This window comes from Choristoneura fumiferana, chromosome 12, assembly GCF_025370935.1.
Source record: "Choristoneura fumiferana chromosome 12, NRCan_CFum_1, whole genome shotgun sequence".
Lineage (NCBI taxonomy): Eukaryota > Metazoa > Arthropoda > Insecta > Lepidoptera > Tortricidae > Choristoneura > Choristoneura fumiferana.
Window position 1 is genome coordinate 1782825 of NC_133483.1, and position 23994 is coordinate 1806818.

The 23994-nt window shown below is 37.4% G+C and overlaps 2 protein-coding genes and 1 long non-coding RNA gene across 4 annotated transcripts; 2 read left to right on the plus strand and 1 right to left on the minus strand.

Annotated features, from left to right (window-relative positions):
* Positions 1 to 5157: 5157 nt before the first annotated feature.
* Positions 5158 to 9388, minus strand: LOC141433091 (NAD(P)H-hydrate epimerase-like). 2 transcript variants are annotated; one of them, XM_074094928.1, is made up of 4 exons: positions 9308 to 9388; positions 8305 to 8504; positions 7038 to 7361; positions 5158 to 6089 (listed from the first exon to the last, which is right to left on the minus strand). In XM_074094928.1, exons 2-4 carry the CDS (start codon positions 8472 to 8474, stop codon positions 5855 to 5857), a joined length of 729 nt encoding a protein of 242 aa, XP_073951029.1. In that variant the 5' UTR covers positions 8475 to 8504; positions 9308 to 9388; the 3' UTR covers positions 5158 to 5854. The 2 variants fall into 2 exon arrangements, with proteins under 2 accessions (XP_073951029.1, XP_073951028.1); XM_074094927.1 differs by lacking the exon at positions 9308 to 9388 and adding an exon at positions 8621 to 9143.
* Positions 9389 to 9505: 117 nt separating this feature from the next.
* LOC141433095 (uncharacterized) lies at positions 9506 to 14098 on the plus strand. The gene is made up of 2 exons (XR_012451899.1): positions 9506 to 9594; positions 11677 to 14098. It is a non-coding gene; the product is annotated as an uncharacterized lncRNA (long non-coding RNA).
* A 1156-nt stretch (positions 14099 to 15254) lies between these two features.
* LOC141433080 (transmembrane protein 115) lies at positions 15255 to 23778 on the plus strand. The gene is made up of 4 exons (XM_074094902.1): positions 15255 to 15853; positions 16927 to 17122; positions 20012 to 20188; positions 22009 to 23778. The coding sequence occupies exons 1-4, from the start codon at positions 15343 to 15345 to the stop codon at positions 22238 to 22240; spliced, it is 1116 nt and encodes a 371-aa protein (XP_073951003.1). The 5' UTR covers positions 15255 to 15342; the 3' UTR covers positions 22241 to 23778.
* Positions 23779 to 23994: the final 216 nt, after the last annotated feature.

Sequence of the window (23994 nt, forward strand, 5' to 3'; positions counted from 1 at the left end):
TTCTGAAAACAATGAAATTCTGGACGGCCATTATAAAAGGTGGAATTTTGAACGTTATACAATAATGTTTCAAGCTCAGATAATGCGGGACTATATTATGGCATAAATTTATTTGATAAAAATAGTCTGATTAAATTTGTGAATTAACTTTTTTGGTGATTTGATAATTTAAAAACAGTATGAACATCCTAAATTTTATTAGATTAATTTCAACAAATTAATTACGTATTTAATTTACTATAATTTATCTTATGAAATAAAACGTAGTAGTAGTAGTAGGGGAGCCCAAGAGGGGATTTCGGGATTTACTAAAGCGCGACAGATTAATATACAGGGGGATACCTTGTACCCGGTTAAGTCCTTCCACCAACTATGAGCCCCATATACATGGCCGCCCGTCAAGGATAAAGGATCAGATTAGTAAAAAAAAAATCATCATCTGAAATTCCCGAGCGCGTCAGATTAAGGTAGGATGAGTTAGTTACATACTAAAACGTGTGTATTCTACTAATCTGACAATTTGAGAGTGACGTAAAGAAGGGGTAGGGCTAGAAAGTTGTAAAAAAAAAACGTCATCTCGACATTCTCGAGCGTGGTTAATTTTATTTTTATTTTGAAGGGAATAATTCAAGAATTACGAAAAATATATAATCTGACGGTTTCCACAAGCCGAAATAACAAACATTCATCGATAAAGTTTATTGCGTCCAGCTCAGCTACGTGATGCCTATATTCCCCTCTCCGCGTTTCTATTCCTCTCTCACTCTTTCTCTATCTATTACTCTCTCACTCCGTCCCCACTCTGGTTTCTGTTGCCATGACGCTATCACAGCTGATCACACAGACTCGTTCGTGGCATGATATTGTTTACAACGTATTTCCAACGTTTTTGCTTATTTGGTGATTTTAATATAAGTTATGTGAATAAAAGATTATAAATATTTACTATGAGTGATATTAATATAAAGTGTGTATTTTGTGGTGAAACCAATTTGCAAAAGACAATTAAATTTACATTAGAAACATTACAAAAATGACGATGATAATTGAGAAAAAATACTAAAAAAAAATAAAAAATTTTATAATTATTTCCTTATAAATACAGTATTCTACTTAAAAAAACATACACTTTTTTATTTGCATACTATTTCCTGAGCTTTTCAATAAATTAAGTTCAATGATTTAAAAAAATAAGATTTTTTTTTTAATTGTCAGATTAGGCGAATCCCTCCAGATAATCGTCAGATTATGAGACAGCACGTCTAGGGCATGAAGATGAACCATATATATCTTAATCTGACGCGCTTGAGGATTTCAAAATGGCGAATTTTTTATGCACATTCTAATAATGGCTACGAATTTGCGTCACATCCAAATCGTCAGATTATTATATAAGAGCCTTTTTTTAGGATCTCTTAACATCCCCTTAGAAAATCTGACGCGCTCGATTAAAAATTTTTTTTTTTCATTTTCAACCCTTACGTACGACCACCCCCATCATGGAAACAATCAGAATAACATACGTACATTTTTAAAAATACGTAGGACATGGATGATATCAATATCTGACGCGCTCGAGTATGTCCATGCACAGTTTTTTTTTACATTTTTGAAAATCTATAACAATTCCCCCACCGATGAAAAGGTATATATTATATGACATTTTTTTCTTCTTATGACCTAAGCTTCGCAACCCAATAGGTCTCTATGACGCTCGAGTAAATCCCGATTTAGCATCGTGGGCTCCCCTACTATAGTAAGTAGTGGTTTGAAAGTTGTATCTGAGTTTATCGCAATTTACGTGGAAAATTACATTTGAAATTTATCCACTTTGTGGTGAAGTTAAACGTAATTCCTGCATAAACCTGCAAAGTAATCCTTGTGACCCGATTCGCAATGAGCCAGCTCAAGCCCTCGGAGACGTGTATAGGTTTGTGTTATTTTCCACCAGAGGGAGTCACCAGGCAGACAAATACTGAAACACGAACCAATGTTATTGACACGTATATTGTGACTAACTGGATGCAGGATGTAGCTACGTTTCTATTTAAAGCTACCCACATAACAGTTTGATATGAGATGCACAATTTGTAATTTAGATGTAAAATAAAATTCCACTTATAAACATTGCATTTACTTAATTTTTTTTTATTGTATAGGGGGCAAACGAGCAGGCAGATCGCCTGATGGTAAGCGATTACCGTCGCCCATGGACACCTGCAACACGAGAAGAGTCACAAGTGCGTTGCCGGCCTTTAAGGTAGGAGTACGCTCTTTTCTTGAAAACTTGAAGGTCATAGCGGTCCGGGAATACCGCAGGCGATAGCTCATTCCAGAGTTTTGCTGTGCGAGGCAGGAAATTTCTGGAAAAACGCACAGTAAAGGACCGCTAACCATCTAAATGGTGAGGATGGAATTGTTGTCGCGTAGGTCGGTGGCGAAAGAATGCGGCAGGGATCAACCCGAATAACTCCTCGGAGCACTCCCCGTTGTACATGCGATAGAGGATGCACAGTGAAGCTACATCTCTACGCAGCGCCAAAGAGTCAAGTCGATCGGAAACTCGTTGGCAGCCGACTATTCGAGTCGCTCTCCGTTGTATGCGGTCCAGAGGGGACCTTAGCTGGTACTGGGGAGCCCCTGCCCACAGATGAGAGCAGTATTCCATATGTGTTAATATGTAGGTATTGTTATTATGTTGAATGATAGTCATTCAACGATGATCACATGTGAGCCACAGGCTGCAACACTTGCAACGCTGGTTCCTAATATAAAGCGATGTCAAAAAGTTGGATGTTTTCAATGAAATATAAAACCTTTTGTACCGACTCCCAGCGCCATCTAGTGAGCAAATATAGAAACTCCAACATCCAGCATTGCGCTATCCAAGTTCCTCAACTCGGACGCATATATACAAGTTCCGACGCTCGTCCTTCAGACTTCGGTCCCCAGGCATACTCATAGCATCTGCCTGGAGAGGAATCTCTGTATTAAGGTCTATCCCCGCTTGATTTATGTGGAAATGGAGGAGGGCGGGTTTCTGTACGATAATACGAGTACAAATGTCGCACAGACGAAACTTTCATGTATGCTTGCAGGGTAGCAAGATGAAAAGGTTCACTGGATGTTTTCTTAGACAAAGATTTACTAGCTGCCACAGTGATTATCGTAAAATTAGTCTTGTAATACAGCATGTTGTTTTTAATTTCCGTTAACTTTAAGGGAACATTCAACAAGTCAAGCACTTGGTGTAACTCTTACTGTAAAAGGGCCAATCAACTATTTTACCGACACTTTGGGCGTCTCCTGCGTTACCAAAATTGTCTCTGGTGTTACCAAAAAATCGTACTTCCAACAAGATATTTCACTGTTTAAAAGGGTGAACTTACGTAGGGTGTAATCTATTCCTGTACACCATCTATTAAATTACAGAAAAAACATGTTTACTTACAAAAATCTGCAATTTTTTGAAAAATGTCGCGGACAGATTAGTGTCGGTAAAAGAGTTGATTGGCCCAAAAAATACAATCAAGAATTAAGATAATTAATTATTATTACAGGCTATATAGCGCCTGTATTACAAGCGCGCAGTCAGCGGTATCGGCAATTTTTGAAAAAATATTAGTTTTTCTTTTACAAATATACAATTTTATTTTACTCGCAAATGTGATGAAAAACATTGTATGTCGCACGGGCAGTACTAGAATTACGAACATCGACTCATTAAAGCCCTCAGTCTTCGTTCGTAATTCCTTGTTTACCGCCCTTAAGACACAATGTACTATTGTTATGCCGATATTCCTTTGTTAGGTTAGTTAAGTTTTGTATAGGTACCGGGTGTGGCCTGTAATACGAGCAAAAAATTAAAACATAGATCGTCCTCGTCAAACAAAACAACATTAGTTCAGCGACTTTTAAAAATAATGGAGTCTTTGAATTTTCCTTTTTTCATACAAATTAAATACTGCTATCAATGTACGCCATCCTAGAACCCAACTGACGTCGCCTGTCACGCTACAAACATCAAGCAGTTTGCTTTACATTTCTTCTTCGAATAAACTTAAGTGTAATCCATTTTTTTTAAATTAAGTCGCTGAACTAATGTTGTTCAGTTTGAGGAGTATGATCTATGTCTTAATTATTTGCTCATATTACAGACCACACCCGGTATATTTTATGTTTGCTACTGACTTAAGAGTAGCAGTACAGGCAGGTGAAAAAGTGTTTAATTTAATTTAATTTAAATGTGTAAAGTACGAAAGCCGTACTGCGGGTATACGTTTGTGAGTATACGTTGCCTGTATGTAAGAACATATAATAGATTAAGGAGGCGTATTAGAGGCTATATAGCGCCTGATACTGGCTCTGAAATACAATCGTACCTATTACTATTACATGATTCAAATAATGAATGGTTGACACAACTAGCTTATTGTTACTTGTTGTGCTGACGAACTGACTTACACACGTCGTATGCTTGTATTTTGATTTATTTTACCTTTAAATACATATATTATTTCTGCTACAGTTCTACACAATTTCATTTATTACTAGATGAAAACCCGGCTTCGCTCGGGTAAATGTAGACTCATAATAACATGTTTGAAAAACATTTTTTGCCAGTGTAAAGACTGTCGTACCAACTTATCGAAAAATCTGACGTATAGCCTTAATATTATCACAAACGTACTTTCACAGCTAACGTACGTATCGGTATTTCTCTAGCAGATATTTCTCCTAAATCTTACTTGCCCAAATAACTATGATGTCTCTGTCTCATAATCAAAGAAATTAGACCTAAAGGGCCCCATATACGGAACGATTCGTCTGTACGATCGATCTGATGAAAATCGACGAATCGTACCGTGTGTGGGACCCTTTAAGAGGTCACTATGGAGAACGAAATACGAACTTGTGACACCTGTGACACGTGATGACGTGACACTAACGCCACTTTGATGTGATGACATTGACATGTTTACTTCGCAACGCCATTATATACTTAGTAATTTATTCAAGTTTATATTGAAAATACTCGATAATCCGAATTTTCCGCCTACAAGTTGTCGACTCGGATTGACTAATTTTTTACGCTCTTCAATTTGATGTGCATTTCGTTCGAGTCTACCGTACCCCTTGACGAAATTATTAATATAGATGCGCAGTAAAAGAGAGTAACAGTTCTCAATTTATGAGGATTCCAAAATCCGTAACCGAAGTGTTTAAATCACAGATATAGACTACACTAGATAACGCAAACACCTCAATCTGTATGAAAAAAAACCGTGTCACTTTTTGAAATCTACTGTGACGTCTCAAGAGCGAATTAGCGATGTGAATTCCCCGATTTCCGCGCAAAATCGATTCAAATGCGCCGCCCGCCCGCGCCGTGGGGCTCGAGTCAGTAGTCATGATTAGTCAGTTAGCGGTCAGTCTTTGTATGGGGCCAACCCCGACGTTTGGTCGGGGTTCGGACACGCGAAGTAGATGCATTTGCGTAATCTAGTATAATCTATATCTGTGGTTTTAATTCACAGATATTTAGCAAAAGAAGGTTCGAAAAGCGAATTTTTTTGATGTCCCTCTTATATTTCATGCCAACATTAGGTACTCGCCAAGTTTGTGAATTTTACAATTCGACCTTTAAAATGACTGTGAAGCTACATTATGTATAAAAGAAAATTGATGTAGCCAAAAAGTTAATTACCATGTAGCTTCTATCAATGAAAGAGCCATATGTCGAAGTTAACGGAAATCAGCAAAAACACTGTGTAATATGTTAACCCCTTTTTAGCCCATTGATTACAAAACACTTTATATTATACATATTGCACAAATAAAGCTTCCTTTAACTTCAACAAGATAACTGGACCATTTGTTCCTGCCCCGGATACGGTGGTAACGTTAAATTATACTTGGCGATAATTCCGGGAGGCAGGAACCTGCCACCAAGGTAATGCTTGGCGTCCTGTAGGTACTGCGGTTGTGCGCACAGTTTGGGGGCCGAGAGAGAGATCAGGAGACTTGGCTTCAGTGCTGGCTCGGAGCCGGGCCCGTTTTCCACATCCCAACCGCTTGGTATGTCCACACTAGAAAGAATGAAAGATATTTTAATTTAACAAATGGTGTATTTTGCTTTAGACATGGTAAAATTGGTCTTAAGGTGCTGAAAAACTTGAGCATTCTCTTGTAATGTAACAGAACATCGAGCATTCGCCGTTTTTAGGGTTCCGTAGTACATGTAAATGCTCAAGTTTATCAGCACAACAAGTATAATAAATAAATAGTGCTTGTAGCAAGTGATTCACAGTTCATTACTTTAGACATAAAATAATTTGCTACTCATAATCATGGTCTTCTTCATGTAGACAATAATGATTACTGTAATTTTTCTTATTTTCAACACAAAGTTACTTTACTTTTTTCTGTAACCTATTTGTTTTCTATTTATACAATATAGAATATAAACAAACAAACAAACAAAGTAACTCTGATTTTTAATAATTTTATGAAGTGTACAGGACTAAGCCAGTTTTCTTTCAGGACATTTTGAAAATATCTCACGTCCATGACTTGGAAATGATTTGATTATGTTAGGTAGAATTTACAATGAGTTGGCAAATGTAGCTTCCATTTCCATACAATAAATTACCAAAAAATTACAACTTTAAAACATCAGCAATAATGCAGCTTATAAAAATCGTACTTGAATTTTTTTATAACTTAATCTTTTTACTGACTACTGGAAAGCCAAAAAGAATGGTTGCTTATGTTATTTACATGGGGGTAACTATATGGTGGCAGGGCTGGCAAAATGCCACGGGCCCCGACCCAAGAGGGCCCCTGCCCAGGAGGCCGCAAGCTCAGAAATATTTTTTTAACATTGTACCTGAGTATTTTATTTTACTTAAAATTAAACTAAGTACAATGTGACGATTTTTACTGATAGGGCCCCATCAAAAGAATTTGCCACAGGCCCCAGATGGATGAATGGATTGATAGTTACGCCACTGCTTATTTATTATTTTATTCATTACCTGCATACTGGAACATCAGAGTTAATCAAAGCATCCAAGGCAGGTTTTAGTTGCTCTCTCACGGGCGGTTTAAAACTAAATCCAAACAGCGCATCAACAAGAACTTTGTAACTATTTTTCAACTCTGTTGCAGGGGGTAGTTCGTCAATAATTCGGACATCAAATCTCTTGCACTGTTCTAGAAGGTTTTCATACAGAGGTTTGGCTGTGCGCTTTGGGTAGTGGACAGCTACGGTGTACCCAAAAAGAGCCATGTGGCGAGCTGCTACAAGACCATCACCTCCGTTGTTGCCAGGGCCACATATTATTAGGGCTGATTCATGACTGTAATATAAGATTGAAAAAAATTATACAATGAAGGAAATATTTTCTTTTGTCTTCTTATCTATATGCTGGTTTCGTCATACTGACATATATAAATGCACAGGATGATTTTAAATACATAATGATAAATAATGACAATCAACGTTCAATCCTTCCTTACTAGTCCTTACTAAGTAACTGTCTGATCTGTTTGTCTGTTGCCTTTTCATGCTTCAAACGCTGAACCAATTTAGACTAAATTCGGTATGGAGAAAGTTTGAGTCCCAAGTAAGGACATAGGCTACTTTTTATTCTGGAAAAATGTATAGTACCTGCGGGATAGCGATAAGCGGATTCTACGCAGACTCAGTTCCAGGCAACAGCTAGTAAAATATATAGTGATGAAATAAAAAAATAACTAATGCATTTAAAATAAAATGTTTGACTGTGTAATTAAATGTTATTATCAATCAGTTTAATCTTCCTCATAGTCAATAAGTAGTAAGTAAACAACAGCATATTTAAACGATACACATACATACAACTTTGAATCTTCATTGTTGTGTGAAATATACAATTCATAAATATTTTAAACAATAAATAAATCCGCATGGGAACTATTGCCCAAGCTCTCTCATTCCGAGAGGAGGCCTGTGCCCTGCAGTGGGACGTATATAGGCTGGGATGATGATGATGATGATGAATAAATAAATCAGTGTAAAACCTACCCTCAATCATTCTGTATGTAGCTTGGCATCATTTGTCTGTCATCGGCATTAAAATTACGCTGCCTGGTCATGAAGGAAAGTTTTTAAATTTCATAGTGGTGCAGGATTTAAATTTGGGCACACCACGCATTAGATGACTTTCGAGACCCGAGACCCCTCAAACCGCAAGGCTGTAGGCGGTGGCCCTTCACCTACGCCTAACACCGCCTTTGTTAAATTTAATACAAATGTCTTACGTATGAGGAGGGTAGGTTTTAGCGACCGCCGCCGCGACGCTCAGCCCCGCTAGCTCCATCAACTGGTCTACGCTGAACTTGTATTCATTGAAGAGATCTATGTCCAAATCTGTCGCCTCCTTCTGTGTGAGGTATTTCCAGCGGCCGGTGCTGCATTTGTTCCCAGACATCCCGTTGCCCCACACAGATGTTGCTCGTAACTGATAACAATCCCGTTAGGAATGACAAGACAATTTTTAATGATAAGATTACCAATCGCTACCTGCTACTACTTGAAACTGTTGCTGAATAAATCACGAAAGAAAATTAATCTTACCAACAAAGCGCTTCCAAAAAGCCGGAGGAATAACATTTACTCTACTGAAATACTATTTTCTGTATTGTTATAGAACAATACCTACCAAAAGTTACTGAACTTTGCAATCAAGTTAACCATCAATCACAATTCACAAACGTTAGTTCTCTGTATAGTTTGTGACCGTAATAAAACAAATTTTGTTTTGATAAATAGGTTAGGTTAGGGCAAATGTCAGTGTTAAGTTATCAGCTGTCAATTCCTTTTTTAGGGTTCCGTATTCCGTAGCTGAGGGTCTAAACACGGGTCTAAGGCGCGGCCACATGCAAATCGCTCGACGCTCGTTTCCAGCGTCAAATCCGCAGGGCTACGAAACTCGGAACTCGAAATTCGTGTCGTGCGGTCTCTCTTAGTCTTATACTGTTTATAATACGAGAGCGAGAGGGACCACACGGCATGAACTTTTGAGTTTCGAGTTTCGTAGTAGCACCAAAGTAGCACAGACTAATAAGAGATACTATAAAGCTGAAAATGTTGAGCTTTATCGCTGAAAAAAAAAACTATTTCAATTTCGGAAAAAACACTGTATTTTTTTTTCATTCACTCCAATTTATTTTATATGTACCACTGCCACGACTGCCACTATAAGAGGTTAAGAAATCAGTTTCCAAGAACAAGGATCATGTTGTGATCCAAGTACTAACGTACAGAATGGCCACGCTCCGCACCGCACCGATTCGTGTTACCCCACCCCTCAGGCTCATTGCAGGAAAACCGCAGGAAAGCAGTCCGGTCCGCCCAGTCAGCTACATATTAGTAATCTGTGGCCCAGTCCGGTGCGCAACGCGGTGTATGTCGGTCGCAACGCGAGGCACTAAGTTTGGTTGGAAGCAATAATTTTGCGAAATGGTAGTATACTGTGCACTGTATGGGTGTTTGTCAACAGCCAAAGATAAGGAAAGGAGTTTTTTTAGATTTCCGAAGGACGAAAGAAGGTAAGTAACCAATTTTAATTAGCAACATGTACAGTTTATGGTCCATTTTTTCATTCCGTGTTTCCAGTATATAAAAAGTACTCTGTGATTCCGTGCAATTCTTTCATTTTTTAGTGTTACTAGGCAAAAAATAATTGCCGAAAATCTAAACGAGATAAAACCAAAACTAGGAAATAGAAAGCACCAATTTCTTACTATACATACTTATTAAAATTTGACATAATGTAATAAATCATTAATAAATACGTTAGAATAATTTTGGATCAAACTGTTTAGACGTAATAAATTATTTAACCCTTTTATGAGTAAAAAATAAATTGACTCTGGTATCATTGCTATGATTGCCATAATTAAAGCGCAAATCGCAAACCTTCGAACTTAAATTATAATTAATAGTTATTAAGTTTCAATATTAGTCTCAATAGGTTTATAATTTACAATTTCATAGACAAGGTACATAGGTAAGTACTTAAATAAAAAAAATCGACAAATAAATGTCATTCTTCTGTCAAAAAATATTAGTCATTCGTCGCGGCTTCAGCAGGGCTACTCTACTAGGAAACTCGAAACTCGAAGTTCGTGTCGTGCGGTCCCTCTGTAACTTATACTATTTAATACGAGAGCGATAGGGACGGTACGATACGAACTTCAAGTTTCGAGTTTCGTAGTAGCCCTCCTGGGAAACAATAATGTACAACTCGTAATATACGTACGCGCCGTATAATGTACGACACATAAACACGGATTATCAGGCCGTGCATTAACAAGTCGTACATTAACTACACCCGCCCTGCTGACTTGAATGTTTGAATGTGCTAGCTCTCTTGTTTCCGTGTTATTATCGTTGATTTTATTGTTATTTCCTTGTTAAGTTTTTGTTTTTTGTTACGTTTTGGTTTTTGTGACGTTTTTTTTTGTTTTGCAAAACAAGATGAAACCCCAACCAGCAGGGCTACTAGTGCTACTACGAAACTCGAAACTCGAAGTTCGTGTCGTGCGGTCCCTCTGACACTTATACTATTTAATACGAGAGCGAGAGGGATGGTACGATACGAACTTCGAGTTTCGTAGTAGCCCTGCAGGCCCAATAGTAGGTACATACATACATACACTATTTTTTTACTCGATATTTTCACGGGATCGAGATAAAATCTTGAAATCTCATCAGTTGGTTATGGAGTCATGAAATTTGGTACTTACTCGTACTGTTGTTTTGTTTATAATGCAATGTCAGTAAAGACCACGGTTTAAATTCCCACGGGAATTTTGTAAAATCCCGGAATTTCAATTCAGCTGCTGTAACTAATGATTTACGCGTGCGAAGCCGTGGGTAAAGTCATGAAATAAAGAGATTTAAAATAAAAAATGTTTGTTATCTCTGATACGTCAAAATTTTACATCTGTCAGAATTCCACGGAATAAAAAAATAGGGTAACAAAAAAATAAGGGTAGGTAACTGGGGAAAAAACGAATAGGTTTAAAACTTTGTACCTATAATGTATAAGTAGACGTCTTATATTAGTAGGTATTTGTTAAATTGATTTGTTATTTTTTTCCTAACAAAAGATCAATATCTACAATCACTGTACTAATTCTCTAATAAATTGTCTGTACAAAATAAATTAGGTATATACTCATTCACTTATTTTTAAACATTTTAAGACAAACGATACCTAAGTTCTTTCCGCAGCTATCTCTTTCTACGCCGCTATACTGCAGGGCTACTACGAAACTCGAAGTTCGTGTCGTACTGTCCCTCTCGCTCTCGTATTAAATAGTATAAGTGTCAGAGGGAGCGCACGGCACGAACTTCGAGTTTCGAGTTTCGTAGTAGCCCTGCAGTCGCGGCTACGCGGCTCACAGGAGCATGATCTTCCGAACGCTGTAACCTTGTTTTCGGTCCGCGCGGTCATAATAATTATTTGATCAGTTAGAGAGTAGGTATTTTACTTTTTTATGATATTTTTTTCTTACTACGTTATTTTCTTTTTACGCTAATAGTTACAATACGCGATTAGGCTCTTCGAGTAGGTACCTACGGATGAAATTTTATTAACATTTACGTTTTTTTTTTAATTTCAGGTGCAAACTATGGGTCGTAGCGTCCGGTCGTTCAGATTTGATCAATAAAACTGTGCAAAGTCTAAACGTCAGTTACTACATTTGTGATTTACACTTTAAAAGTACAGATCGTCTAGCAAAAAAATTAAAACGTAATGCAGTTCCGACTCAAAATTTGTCACAAGATTGTCTTCTGGATCGAACAAAATATACTCAAACTGAATGTAGTATTTCTCCGCACATGTCAACAATAGAAGATGCTACACAAACTTCAATTCCGAGTGTTTCAGATTGTTCAACACAGATTACTACAAAAGCTTTGCCTGCCAACGCACCACGTAAAAAAAAATTGCTTAAGGAATATAAAACTGAATGTAAACGGAGAAAAAGTTCAGAGAGTCAGCAAGAATTTGCAGCTGCTTATCAAAAAGAATGTGATATACCACCTCAATTTAAAAAATTGATTGAATTACGAAAGCAACTCAAACCCAACTGCCGCAGTAACAAATATGACAGGAGTTATAAGTTATTTGCTTTAAATATATATTTTGCAAGCCCATTGGCTTATAGAGTTTTAGCAAAAACTTTGAGACTGCCAAGCGTACGGACATTACGCCGCATAAAAATCGACATTGGTACAAAACTTGACTCTGACGCGTTCAATTGCTTAGAATCGAAATTAAAAAATCTTACGGAATCTGAGAAGTACTGCATTATTTGTGCTGACGAGATTTCATTAAAACGAAACTTGCACTATCAAATAAACAAAGATAAAATCGTAGGTTTTCATGAAATCGACGGAATACAAACAGCAGAACCAGCGACACATGCTTATGTTATTATGGCTAGAGGGATATTTTCCAACTGGAAACAGCCACTTGGATACTGTTTTTTGGCTAAAAGCAAAAATTACGAGGAGCTAAAAACGTGGTTAATTGACTTTATTTCAAAGATCATCAATATTGGATTTCACGTAGTAGCTTTCGTGTCTGATCAGGGTTCAAATTTCTTAAAATTATCTAATGAGCTCAACGTTTCTGTTGACAAACCTTACTTTCATGTAGGAGAGAAAAAAATTTACAATATTTTCGACGTTCCGCATCTAATCAAATCAGTGCGAAATAATTTTATGAAATATGACTTTGAATTTCTGGACGATGACGGAAAGAAAGTGACTGCAAAGTGGGAAGATATTAAAATATTTTACAGGCAAGATTGTGAAAGAGCTTATCGTTTGGCCCCTAAACTAACCGAATCGCATATCAACCCAAATAATTTCGAAAAAATGAAAGTAAAGTACGCTACCCAGATCTTTAGTAACAGTGTTGCTGCAGCTATGAGTTTTTCCATAGAATCCAACAGATTGAATAAAACTGCCTCAGGGACTGTAAAATTGATTGAGCTGATGGATAAGACGTTTGATGCGCTGAATTCATCGGTTGTGAATGATCCTAACAAATATAAAACTGCTTTCGCTGCCAAGCCACACCAAACTGAAATATTGGACCGGTTTGATTATTTCTTGTCAAACGTCACAATCGTCAACGTTGACAAAAAAAATGTCACTAATTCGGTTCAATGCTTGAAAGGCTTAAAAATTACTTTAAATAGTATTAAAAGCCTCGCAAAAGATTTACAGTCTGATGGTTTCGGTTTTCTATTTACACGCAGGTTGAATCAAGAAGCGCTAGAGAAATTTTTCGGGTCTGTTAGACAGCAAGGCCGGAATAGCCGCGAACCAACTCCAGTACAGTTCAGCATAGCTTTTAATAAATCATATATGATAAATATGCTGAAACACTCCGATCGTGCAAACTGTTCCGATGATTTGGACTATTTGCTCATGAATACTGACAAAACAAGAATAAATACTCAATCTGAGAGTGAAAATTTGCAAAATGAGCAAGGTACGACTAGTTTATTACCTATAGCAGTGGGAACAACAGATTACCGATTCGATTTGCCTGAAAATAACGCTTTTCTGTACGTTTGTGGCTATTTGCTCAAAAAATGTGTGGATATTCATAAATGTGAAGGAATTGTCCAATATGTAGGCTCCAACAACCAGATATCTGATGATAACTTTTTTATCAAGAGCAGATCTTTTAATCAGAATACTTTGTGTCTAATAAACCCTCCAGAAAGTTTTGTTGCTTGTATAAAAGCTATGAATGACCGATTCAAGCTCATTTTTGTAAATAAAATCCCGGATTCAGTTGGAAACCACATTCTGAAAGAACTTGCCGATATATCGGTGACCGATTGTTGTGAATGTTTTCCGAACATTTATTTAAAAAAGTTATTTGTTCGATTTAGAATATACAATGTCATACGATTTAACAATCGATTGTTCAAAGACAAATCCTTTAAAAGGAAATATTTTAGTGTAAGTAATCTTTAATAAGGTCTCAAATTATTAAAACAATAAACTTTAATTTATAAATCATTTATTTTTATTTATTTCCTAAAAACTCGAAAAACAATTATATATTTTAATAATTTGGGCGCTCGTACAATGTTACATAATTTTCCGTGAAATCCGCGCGCCGGCAGTTCATTGCTCGGTGACCGCAAGTCCGCGAGCAAGCGCCCACTTGTCTTGTCTGTGTGCGCGCGAGAAAAGAGGTACTTGTAGCATAGTAAAAGACAAACCAATAGATATTTGGTTTTAATTAGCTTGAATCCGACATACGATATTGAGAAAGATACATATGACAACTTGACAGTAGACATAAAAAGGCATCGACAATAATTTAGGCCAGCACTAGTAAGGAGGTTTATATATCAGTACTTACCTACCCTACCTACTTGGCTACTTCCTTTTATAAAGAAACTAGCGACCCGTCCCGGCTTCGCACGGGCAAAATAAATAAAAAAACGGCCAAGTGCGAGCCGGACTCCCACACGAAAGGTTACATAACTATACAACATTAGACACTACCAAAAAACGGCAAAAAAAACCACGTTTGCTGTATGGGAGCCCACTTAAATATTTATTTTAATTTGATTATTTATTCTCAAAGTGAATGAATATGAAAATACATATTCTGTGAATATTTCAAGCAATTGCCTGTTGCCTTTATTAATATCGAGCAAAAACGGCAAAAAATAATCACGTTTGCTGTACGCACCCTACTGAAATATTTATTTTATTCTGTTTTTAGTATTTGTTGTTATAGCGGCAACAGATATACGAGATATACATACAAACTTCAACTGTATATCGTCACTACTTAAAAAAAACTCGTACCTAAAAATTGATATTATTTCTAAGTGGACTTTATGAACATCATGTCAAGGTTCAATTTTGTTGACATATTGAATTTAGATACGAGATTTTTTCTAAGTAGTGACGATGTAACTAACGGTTCATGAGATACAGTCTATCTTTTGACAGACAGACAGACGGGCATTCGCATTTTGTTAGTTTTTTATTTTTTTACCAAGAAAAACAAAGAAATCTAGTCCTTACAATTTACAATCATTGATTTGATGAAAGCATGGTTAGCTTTTGGATTTAGTTACATTAAAATACGTTTTACAATTTAACTGAAGTTAGCAGAACAAACACATCGAATTTAAAACCCAATTAGATAAATATTATATTCTTAACAACGAATATGGTTTCCGCACGGAAAACAATTGACAGATTACTTACGTCAATTTTCTCAATCAACCGTCACAAAAATGGCTGCGCTAAGAGTATTTAGCCGTAATTTACCATATTTAAGACAACAGTTTTCCGCTTTGCTAGGAAACACATCACCTTCAGTCAAATTTATTTGCGTTGTCGTGGTCATTGGTTACGTGTTATCGTTCTCCGAGGACGTCGTGAACGTTCTAAGTGTTACTCCAGGATATTTGTTGCCACCTTCTTTTCAATTGTGGTCCACTTTTACATTCTGGTTTCTAGAGATACATTTATGGGAGGTGGTTATAGATATAGTGACTGTAGGCTTGTGTGGGAAGTTGATAGAACCGCTATGGGGTCAGATGGAGATGATGAAGTTCTTTTTCTTGACGAACTTTGGAGTGGCGTTTCTGACAACGTTCTACTACTTAGTAATCTTTGCGTGTACGGGGCAGGCGTCGTATCTGTTTGACATACATGTGCACGGCCTGGCGGGCTACCTCGCTGCAGTGAGCGTTGCTGTTAAGCAGATATTGCCTGATCATCTGCTGGTGAAAACACCTTTAGGTATGAGACATCCATATTACTATCCTTGTTAGTCTACTGATGAATTTTTTTATTATAAAAATGCAACATCTTTTTTTTATTAAGTATATTTGTGGAGCTGTGAAATGTCCAGGTGAGTATGTTAGCCTTGTGGGTTGCATTTAGTTATCTTTATAAATTTAAACTTGGTAATGCTAAACTGTTAAAACTAACATTTGTTATTTTGTTGTGCATAATATATAAAAAAAAAACATGTACCATCAGCCAAATATGTCGTCTACCACCCTAAAGTTGATAATCGTTTGCATTTCATACAACAGTAATGCCAATAGATGTGCCCGTCAACTTGGAAGTTCGACTTTAGCAACATATTCATTTGATAGGAATTTGTTTAAAAATTGATAGACCACTTATTTAGCTGATGGTACATAATCTGTACTTAAATAAATATTATTAGGTACCCTCAAAGGTCATGTCATAATAATCCATTAGCATATTAATATATCTCCAATTCAAGGTATGTTCTAATATGTCCGCAATTTCAACAACCAAGGTTATGAGTAGACCAAAGGGACCTTGGATCCTCATCAGCCTATATAATATACGTCCCACTGCTGAGCACAGGCCTCCTCTAATAATAAGAGGGCTTGGGCCATAGTTCCCACACAGGTCCAGTGCTAATTGGTAATTTCACACACACCATTGAATTGCTTCACAGGTTTGTGCAGATTTCTTCACAATGTTTTCCTTTACCATAAAACTTGTGGTAAATTTCAAATGTACAGTCACCAGCATTAATATTTGCCACAGCGGAGTGTGCAAAAATATCTGACGCATCCTTCGGGCCCTAGAAATAAAGTCTTATCAGATATTTATGCATGCTTGTTGTGTCATATATTGGTGCTGGTGACTGTACAATCTAAGAAAAATTTTGATTAACTCTGTGAAAATCCCACAACTTCTGCATGAGGCCATTGATCATATCACTAGACCAGCATGGGTATTTTGCATGCATTTTTCGAGTTAATACTACATATAAAATTTGTCTAAGGTAATTTTTGGTCCATGTCTAATATGTAATTCATAATTTCCAGGTAAGCTTACAAACCGATCCCTGCCGCTCCTGCTTCTCATAGTGGCAATAATCCTGTGGGCCGTCGGAGCCCTGGAGGGCACATACCCGTGCATGTGGGGCAGCGGCACCATCCTCTCCTGGATGTACCTGCGCTTCTGGCAGAGGCATAGCAGTGGCTCCCGTGGTGACATGGCTGACAACTTCAGCTTTGACAAGTGAGTGTGATACTGTTATGTTGGCAATATGCTATTACGCTGCCTGCCTTCTTAAGGCAAAAGAGGGTACCTAAAAATCTTCTGAATTATTTATACCATCTGATGTAAGATGTCTTAAGCTACACAATGGTATAACTCATCAAGTCAAATTTCTTTTATTTGAGATATCGCCCTGTACCTTAAGACAGCAATACAGTAATGTCAGACAGTGGTAAAAAAGTTAGGTCCATGCCTCAAAGTTGGTTCTGACTAATTATTGCCCAAAATGTATTTCTTATTTTTACAAGATTTTGGTGAATTCACCCACTTCTACTGTGGATAGATTGGCTTGAAATCCTACTAATATTATAAATGTGAAAGTTTATGAGTGAGTATAAATGTGAAAGTTTGTGAGTGAGTATGTTTGTTACTTCTTCACGCTAAAACGGATTTGGATGAAATTTGGCAAAAAGTTATTTTATAACCTGGATTAAAACATAGGATACTTTTTATCCTGTATTCCACGGATAGGGATAAAATCTCGAAATAACAACCTCTGGGCTTAGAGTCATGAAATTTGATATGTAGGTAGTTGGACGTTTGGAATAACAGACGACGATAAGGCGACTTTTTACCCGGTATTCCCACGGATACCTAGGGATAATCTGAAATAACAACCGCAGGGCTTAGAGCCATGAAATTTAGTATGTAGGTAGCTGGACCTCTGGAATAACACATAGGCTACTTTTTATCCCGATATTCCCCCGGGATAGGGATATAATCTTGAAATAATAACCGCTGGGCTTAGAGTCATGAAATTTAGTATGTAGGTAACTGGACGTCTGGAATAACACGTAAGGGACTTTTTGACTCGATATTCCCACGGATTCTAGGGATAAAATCTCGAAATAACAACCACTGGGTTAGAGCCATGAATTTGGTATGTAGGTAGCTGGACCTCTGAATAACACATAGGCTATTTTTTACCCCGATATTCCCACGGGATAGGGATAAAATCTTGAAATAATAACCGCTGGGCTTAGTCATGAAATTTAGTATGTAGGTAGCTAGACGTCTGGAATAACACATAAGCGACTTTTTGACCCGATATTCCCACGGGATACCTAGGGATAAAATCTCGAAATAACAACCACTGGGCTTAGAGCCATGAAATTTGGTATGTAGGTAGCTGGACCTCTGGAATAATACATAATCTATTTTTTACCCCGATATTCCCACGGGATAGGGATAAAATCTTGCATTCTTCTTGGCAATGATGGTCTTTCCGAAAGCGCTGGTAGTATAAAATATGACGTGTAAAAGTGCTCATTGCGGCCTATTTACTGAGTAAATGATTTGAATTTGAATTTTGCATTTGAATTTGGATAGGGAAAAATTTTGAAACTTCAGCACTGGGTTTAGAGTCTTGAATTTTGTACAGTTATTCACAACACAACCTCAATGAAGACCACGATATAAATATTGGAAATTTCCAGGGGAATTTTGTAAAATCCCGACAATTTCAATTGCAGCTACCACACCGAATAGTTTACGCGTGCGAAGCCGCGGGTAAAAGCTAGTTTGAAATACTTACCTATGTTTGTTCATAATGTATGTAGTCAACAAATCCTACTTTCCTACATATTATAAATGTGAAAGTTTGTGAGTGAGTATGTTTGTTACTTCTTCACGCTAAAACGGATTTGGATGAATAAAACATAGGATACCTACTTTTTATCCTGATATTCCCATGGAATAAGGCTAAAATCTCTAAATAACAACCACTGGGCTTAGAGTCATGAAATTTGGTATGTAAGTAAGGTAGCGAGAAATCTGGAATAACACAGGCTATTTTTTATCCTTAGGCTTAGGGGCTGTTTCACCATCCATTGATTAGTGTTAACTGATGGTTAAATGTGATGTGTCTCTATTTGTTTTGTTCGAATAGACGGAGACGGCATCACGCTTAACCGTCAGTTAACACTAATCAATGGATGGTGAAACAGCCCCTTAGAGTCATGAAATTTGGCATGGGTGTTTTAATTTAACGTCAAAAACCACAATTTAAATTTTAGGGAATTCCCACAAATATAAAATCCTGAAATTTCAATTCAACTGCTGTATCTAATGATTTACGCGCGCGAAGCTGCGGGTAAACGCTAGTTGTAAATAAAACGGGGCAAGTGCGAGTCGGGCTCGCGCACCGAGGGTTCCGTACACATTTATATGTATGTAAGTAGGTAAACGGGAATTGTGTCTTGAAGATATTTCTCGATTTTTCCGAGTGATTTAATACATCCAGTGTATGCAGAGCCCTACTCTTAGCAAAATGTATGCAGTGTGGGGTCAGATTATATTGGTCGATATTTACAGACAGACATAAAAAATCAAGATTTTCAGACTTTTCTAGTTGGTTGTGTTATAATAGCTACCTTCATACCAAATTTCAAGATTCTGAGTTCACGGGAAGTACCCTGTAGGTTTTGATTCCCTTGCGAGTTTCGAAAATTTGCGGAAATTTGCAGCATAAACGGCTGCATCTTTTGATTGCTTTGGCTTAGAAGTTTGGTTCTATCACAGTTCCAAGGGACAGTAGACCTCAGTATTTGATATAAATTTCAGCTTGATGCCTCCACGCGTTCCCGAGAAAAAGGGTCTTGACAGGCAGACAGAGACAGACAGACGGACAAGAAGTGATCCTATAAGGGTTCCGTTTTTTCCTTTTGATAAAGAATGAGGATAAGCTCTAGCATGGTTTTCTTTGAGTTGCGAGTGTCTTGTCAGTCCTGCTTTAACTTTTTATGTGTAATACATTGTCATTATCATCAATTTCGTAACAAAGTTTCTTTTTACGCATCATATTAAATCAAATTGGTCAAACTTAACTAACAAAATGTTTGTCACTTCCAGCTTTTTCCCAACAGTACTACAGCCTGTAGTGCGAGGAATATTAGGGCCACCGCACCGGTGTCTCGTGCGGATAGGTCTCTGCTCTCCCAGCCAGAGGAGAGTGCATCTGGCGATGAGTCCGCGCGGAGTTACCATCTCCATGCCTGGAGTTGAACCGCAGGATATGGAGAGGCGAAGGTGCGTTTCTTTTAACAATTTTTTAAAGACAACATTTTTCTGGTCAACCTAAGACGGCGTTATGCGTAGACGTGGGCCGTAGCCTACGGCCGCGCGGCCAGGGGCATCGCGCATAGACATTATCTCGTTTTTTGCTGTGTTTTAATGTGTGGTGTGCCCACGCTAAATTTTAGATCCTACGCCGCCACTGTCTTCAACAAACAGACTCCGTACTGCACACAAATTAGTTTTTTTTTTACATCAAATGGAAAAGCAATTTGTGCCAGATATTAACTATATTTAGTTACAGGTAACAAATGATTGCACCACATACATCAAACAGAATCTTGCATATAGAATCTTATTATCAGCTTAAACACATCTATTTACTAGTGTCCGACCGAAACACGATTTTAAGCCGAAACCGAAACCGAATATTCGGTTTTTTCTGATTTCGGCCGAAACCGAAACCGAAACCGAAATTTTTGAAGACGTATCAAAATATTCAAAATTACTGTACAACTCGTAAGGAAAAAGTTATTGCAAGGATTTCTTATATGAGAACAGTTACTTTTTTTGTTAAACAAAATAAAAAAACGTTTATTTCTAATGAAAATTGATATAATTAGAGGTAAATTATGAAATTTTAAACCAAATAAGTAAAATCAAATCTTTAAACTTTTAAACAAAGTTACCTAATTAATATAATACCTGGACAAAGTCAATTGCAAGATAAATCACAGCTTAAACATAAATCAACTTTTACATAAATTATAGTATTATCACTGTAATTGCAAGAGAAATGACAGCATGTATACTACTGTCTCTAGTCCCGGCTGGGACGTCCGCCGATGCATTACCTATACCACCCGGCCGAGCGCGCCCGAATAAAGCCGAGCGCTCCCCATGCGAGAGCCGGGAGAGGCCGCGAAGCAATTTCGGCCCGGCCGAAGGTTTCGGCCGCAGTCTGGCCGAAACCAAAACTTTGGCCGAAATTGGCCGAAACCGAAACTTCGGTCGGACACTACTATTTACCTGGATTACAAGTGTGTTGTCACACACAAGTCATTCAGTCAACATAAAAAGATATCCAGTATTTTTGTAATGGTGTTAATGAAAATTTTGCCATTAAAATAATCTTCGGAATAAGCATGGAAGTGCTAATGACTAAATATCAAGCGGAATTTGTCATTATTCATTTCAATAATACATTTACAAATTTTGTTAAACAAAAAAAATAGTTGTTCACTTATAACCTTAAGTGAAGTCAAAAAGCCCCTCCTACTAATACTGCTACAATCCTACTAATATTATAAATGCTGAAGTTTGTGAGCGAGTGAGTGAGTATGTTTGATACTCCTTCACGCTAAAACGGCTGGACGGATTTGGATGAAATTTGGTATGTAGGTAGCTGGATATCTGGAATAAAACATAGGCTACTTTTTATCCCAATATTCCCACGGGATAGGGATAAAATTTCGAAACAGCAACCTCTGGGCTTAGAGTCTTGAAATTTGACTTGATTGTTTTTAATGTAACGTCAATGAAAACCACGATGTAATTTTCGGGAATTCTTAAAAATCCCGAAATTTCAATTCAGCTGCTGGATCTAATGATTTACGTGTGCAAAGCCGCGGTTAAACGCTAGATCTGCATAATTGTTAAGTTTCTCATACAAAAAAGTGACAATTATGTAGAATTTTAGCACTTGCAACTTTTATTAATTAATAGGGGCCTTAGCGTAAAAGTGCCCTAAAATTCTCTAAAGTAACGGAAACTCGTTTGAAGCGCGTTTTATCTAAACGAGGATCATTGTGTAATTAATTTTATATACATTTCAGACAAATCGCGCTCAAGGCTTTGAGCGAGAGATTATCGAAGACGTCCGAACAGACGCGTCAAAAGAACCTGTCGACGAAAGTGAACATGGAGGCTGTCCGCAAGATGCAGTCCTCGCACGTAATTCCCCAGTTCCCCGCGGAGCCCGAGCCAGGCGCGGCGCCCCCGCCGGCCCCCGCCGAGGCGACGCTAGTCGACCTTGGTACTGATACTCCGACTACTAAACAGTCATGATCAAAGGATGTATTTCTCTAAAAGACTGTTCACAGAACCAAGGTGGAAGTTGAGTTGAGCTCTTAATCAATTAAAAGCCGGCTTTAAAACGTTCACAGGGTACCACGTGTAGTACACAATGCACATGAGTGAGTAACCAATGAGGGTTCCTGTTGGCTAGTTGGCGCTTGTATTGACATTTGCATCACGTCTGTTATTGGTTCGCAATTCGCAATTTGGAGTCGCATTCAAACTGGGATGAGTCCACTCTACCCTCTTAGGAGAGTATCTATCTTGGTCCACTAATCGCACATTGAGAATGAGACTGTCACTAAACTAAACTTGTCGTCTCTCAAAATTACACCAGAAAATTTTTAATGCCTAATTTAATTTTGCAAGTTGACTCATTTTGTTTAGTGACAGTCTCGTTCTCAATGTGCGTAATGTTTCGCAACTAACGTTTGGCAACCAGATTCATTTTGCAACGCAAGTTTAATATTTCTGAAACTGTAAATATTTCAGTATTTTATAAAACTAACTTAACCTAACCTAAAGGGCCCACCGTGGCCCAATGCAAACCAAACCAAATGGCACCATGGCAAACGGACGATGGCCCTGAAATTTAGGTTTGCGAAATGAATCAGGTTGCCAAACGTCATTTGCGAAATGAACGGATACCATCTACCTTATTTGCCTTTTCTTTTGATACCAAAATCGTAAAATTCTTAGAATTAGGCTTGTTTGAAGTTAGCAACTAACTTAATCAGCCAAATAAAGAACAACGGCTAACCGATAGTGTTTATTCCAACCTCGACACTGGCGGAATCATCGATAGTACCGATGGAGCTACATTTTCAAGAATTGAATTGGTTAGATTAGATTTTTAGAAAAATATGGCTCTGTCCATTGGAGGACAATTTTGCCAGTGTCTAGTAGTTTTTGCCGTTGTACGGTAAAAAAAATCTATAAAACGAAATATGAGAGGTAATGGTGGATGAACGATGACAGCGCGAATCCAAGAATTGAATTGAAGTCAGCCAATCGCAAGCAAGAATCAAATGTCAAACGGACTTTGTACTAACGCCATCTAGCGATATCTGTCAAGAAACCCTCATTGAGTTTGTTATATGGGGAATGTCACGAGAGAAGTATTTTACGTAGACTGTGGACGCGTTATGACGTTGTTAGGCTGGAATTGGCGATGATTTACGCTCTTCAGTGCTGAATAAAAATTGCAAGTTTGTAACGTACGCATTCTCTTTGTCAGATTTAGCTCTACTAGGCAATATTTAATAAACTAAAGCACTTTCTACAAATTTAACAGAATTTCTGCAATGGCGCTGTGAATCTGTACAATAGTATTTATTTTTATCTCTTCTATTAAGTCCAGTACTTCAGTATGGAAACACTTGCGAGTATGGTGGTATAAAAAAAAAATATTTTTTGCAGATTTTAATGCATTTGTTAAAATAGAGATATTGGATGTGTGAATGATGCGAGTCTTTGTAAATATAAATGATATTGACTAGTGTTACATTAATAAATAATACACAATCAGTGATGTTTCGTTTTATTTATTTACATTCCAATCTCGTTGCCACAGAGACGCATACTTGTAACTTTTAAAGTACGCTTCCAATGAAGCAAAAGTAAACATTTACAGGGACCAATCATGTTACATTACAAGGGGCGCAGGGCGTAATGAGGATTTTATTCCACTAATATAATTGATCGAATTCTGCAGATATATCTCTTAAAAAGGTAAAGGCGATTTA

What these genes read in the sequence shown, in the direction of transcription:
- LOC141433091 (XM_074094927.1), bottom strand. Translation starts at nt 8,656, where the DNA reads ATGTTATTCCTCCGGCTTTTTGGAAGCGCTTTGTTG. An exon ending in TTTTTGGAAGCGCTTTGTTG is followed by an intron (nt 8,505 to 8,620) that starts GTAAGATTAATT and finishes GATTGTTATCAG; the next exon opens with TTACGAGCAACATCTGTGTG. An exon ending in TCTGATGTTCCAGTATGCAG is followed by an intron (nt 6,090 to 7,037) that starts GTAATGAATAAA and finishes CATTCTTTCTAG; the next exon opens with TGTGGACATACCAAGCGGTT.
- LOC141433080 (XM_074094902.1), top strand. Translation starts at nt 15,343, where the DNA reads ATGGCTGCGCTAAGAGTATTTAGCCGTAATTTACCATATTTAAGACAA. An exon ending in GCTGGTGAAAACACCTTTAG is followed by an intron (nt 15,854 to 16,926) that starts GTATGAGACATC and finishes CATAATTTCCAG; the next exon opens with GTAAGCTTACAAACCGATCC. An exon ending in GACAACTTCAGCTTTGACAA is followed by an intron (nt 17,123 to 20,011) that starts GTGAGTGTGATA and finishes TGTCACTTCCAG; the next exon opens with CTTTTTCCCAACAGTACTAC.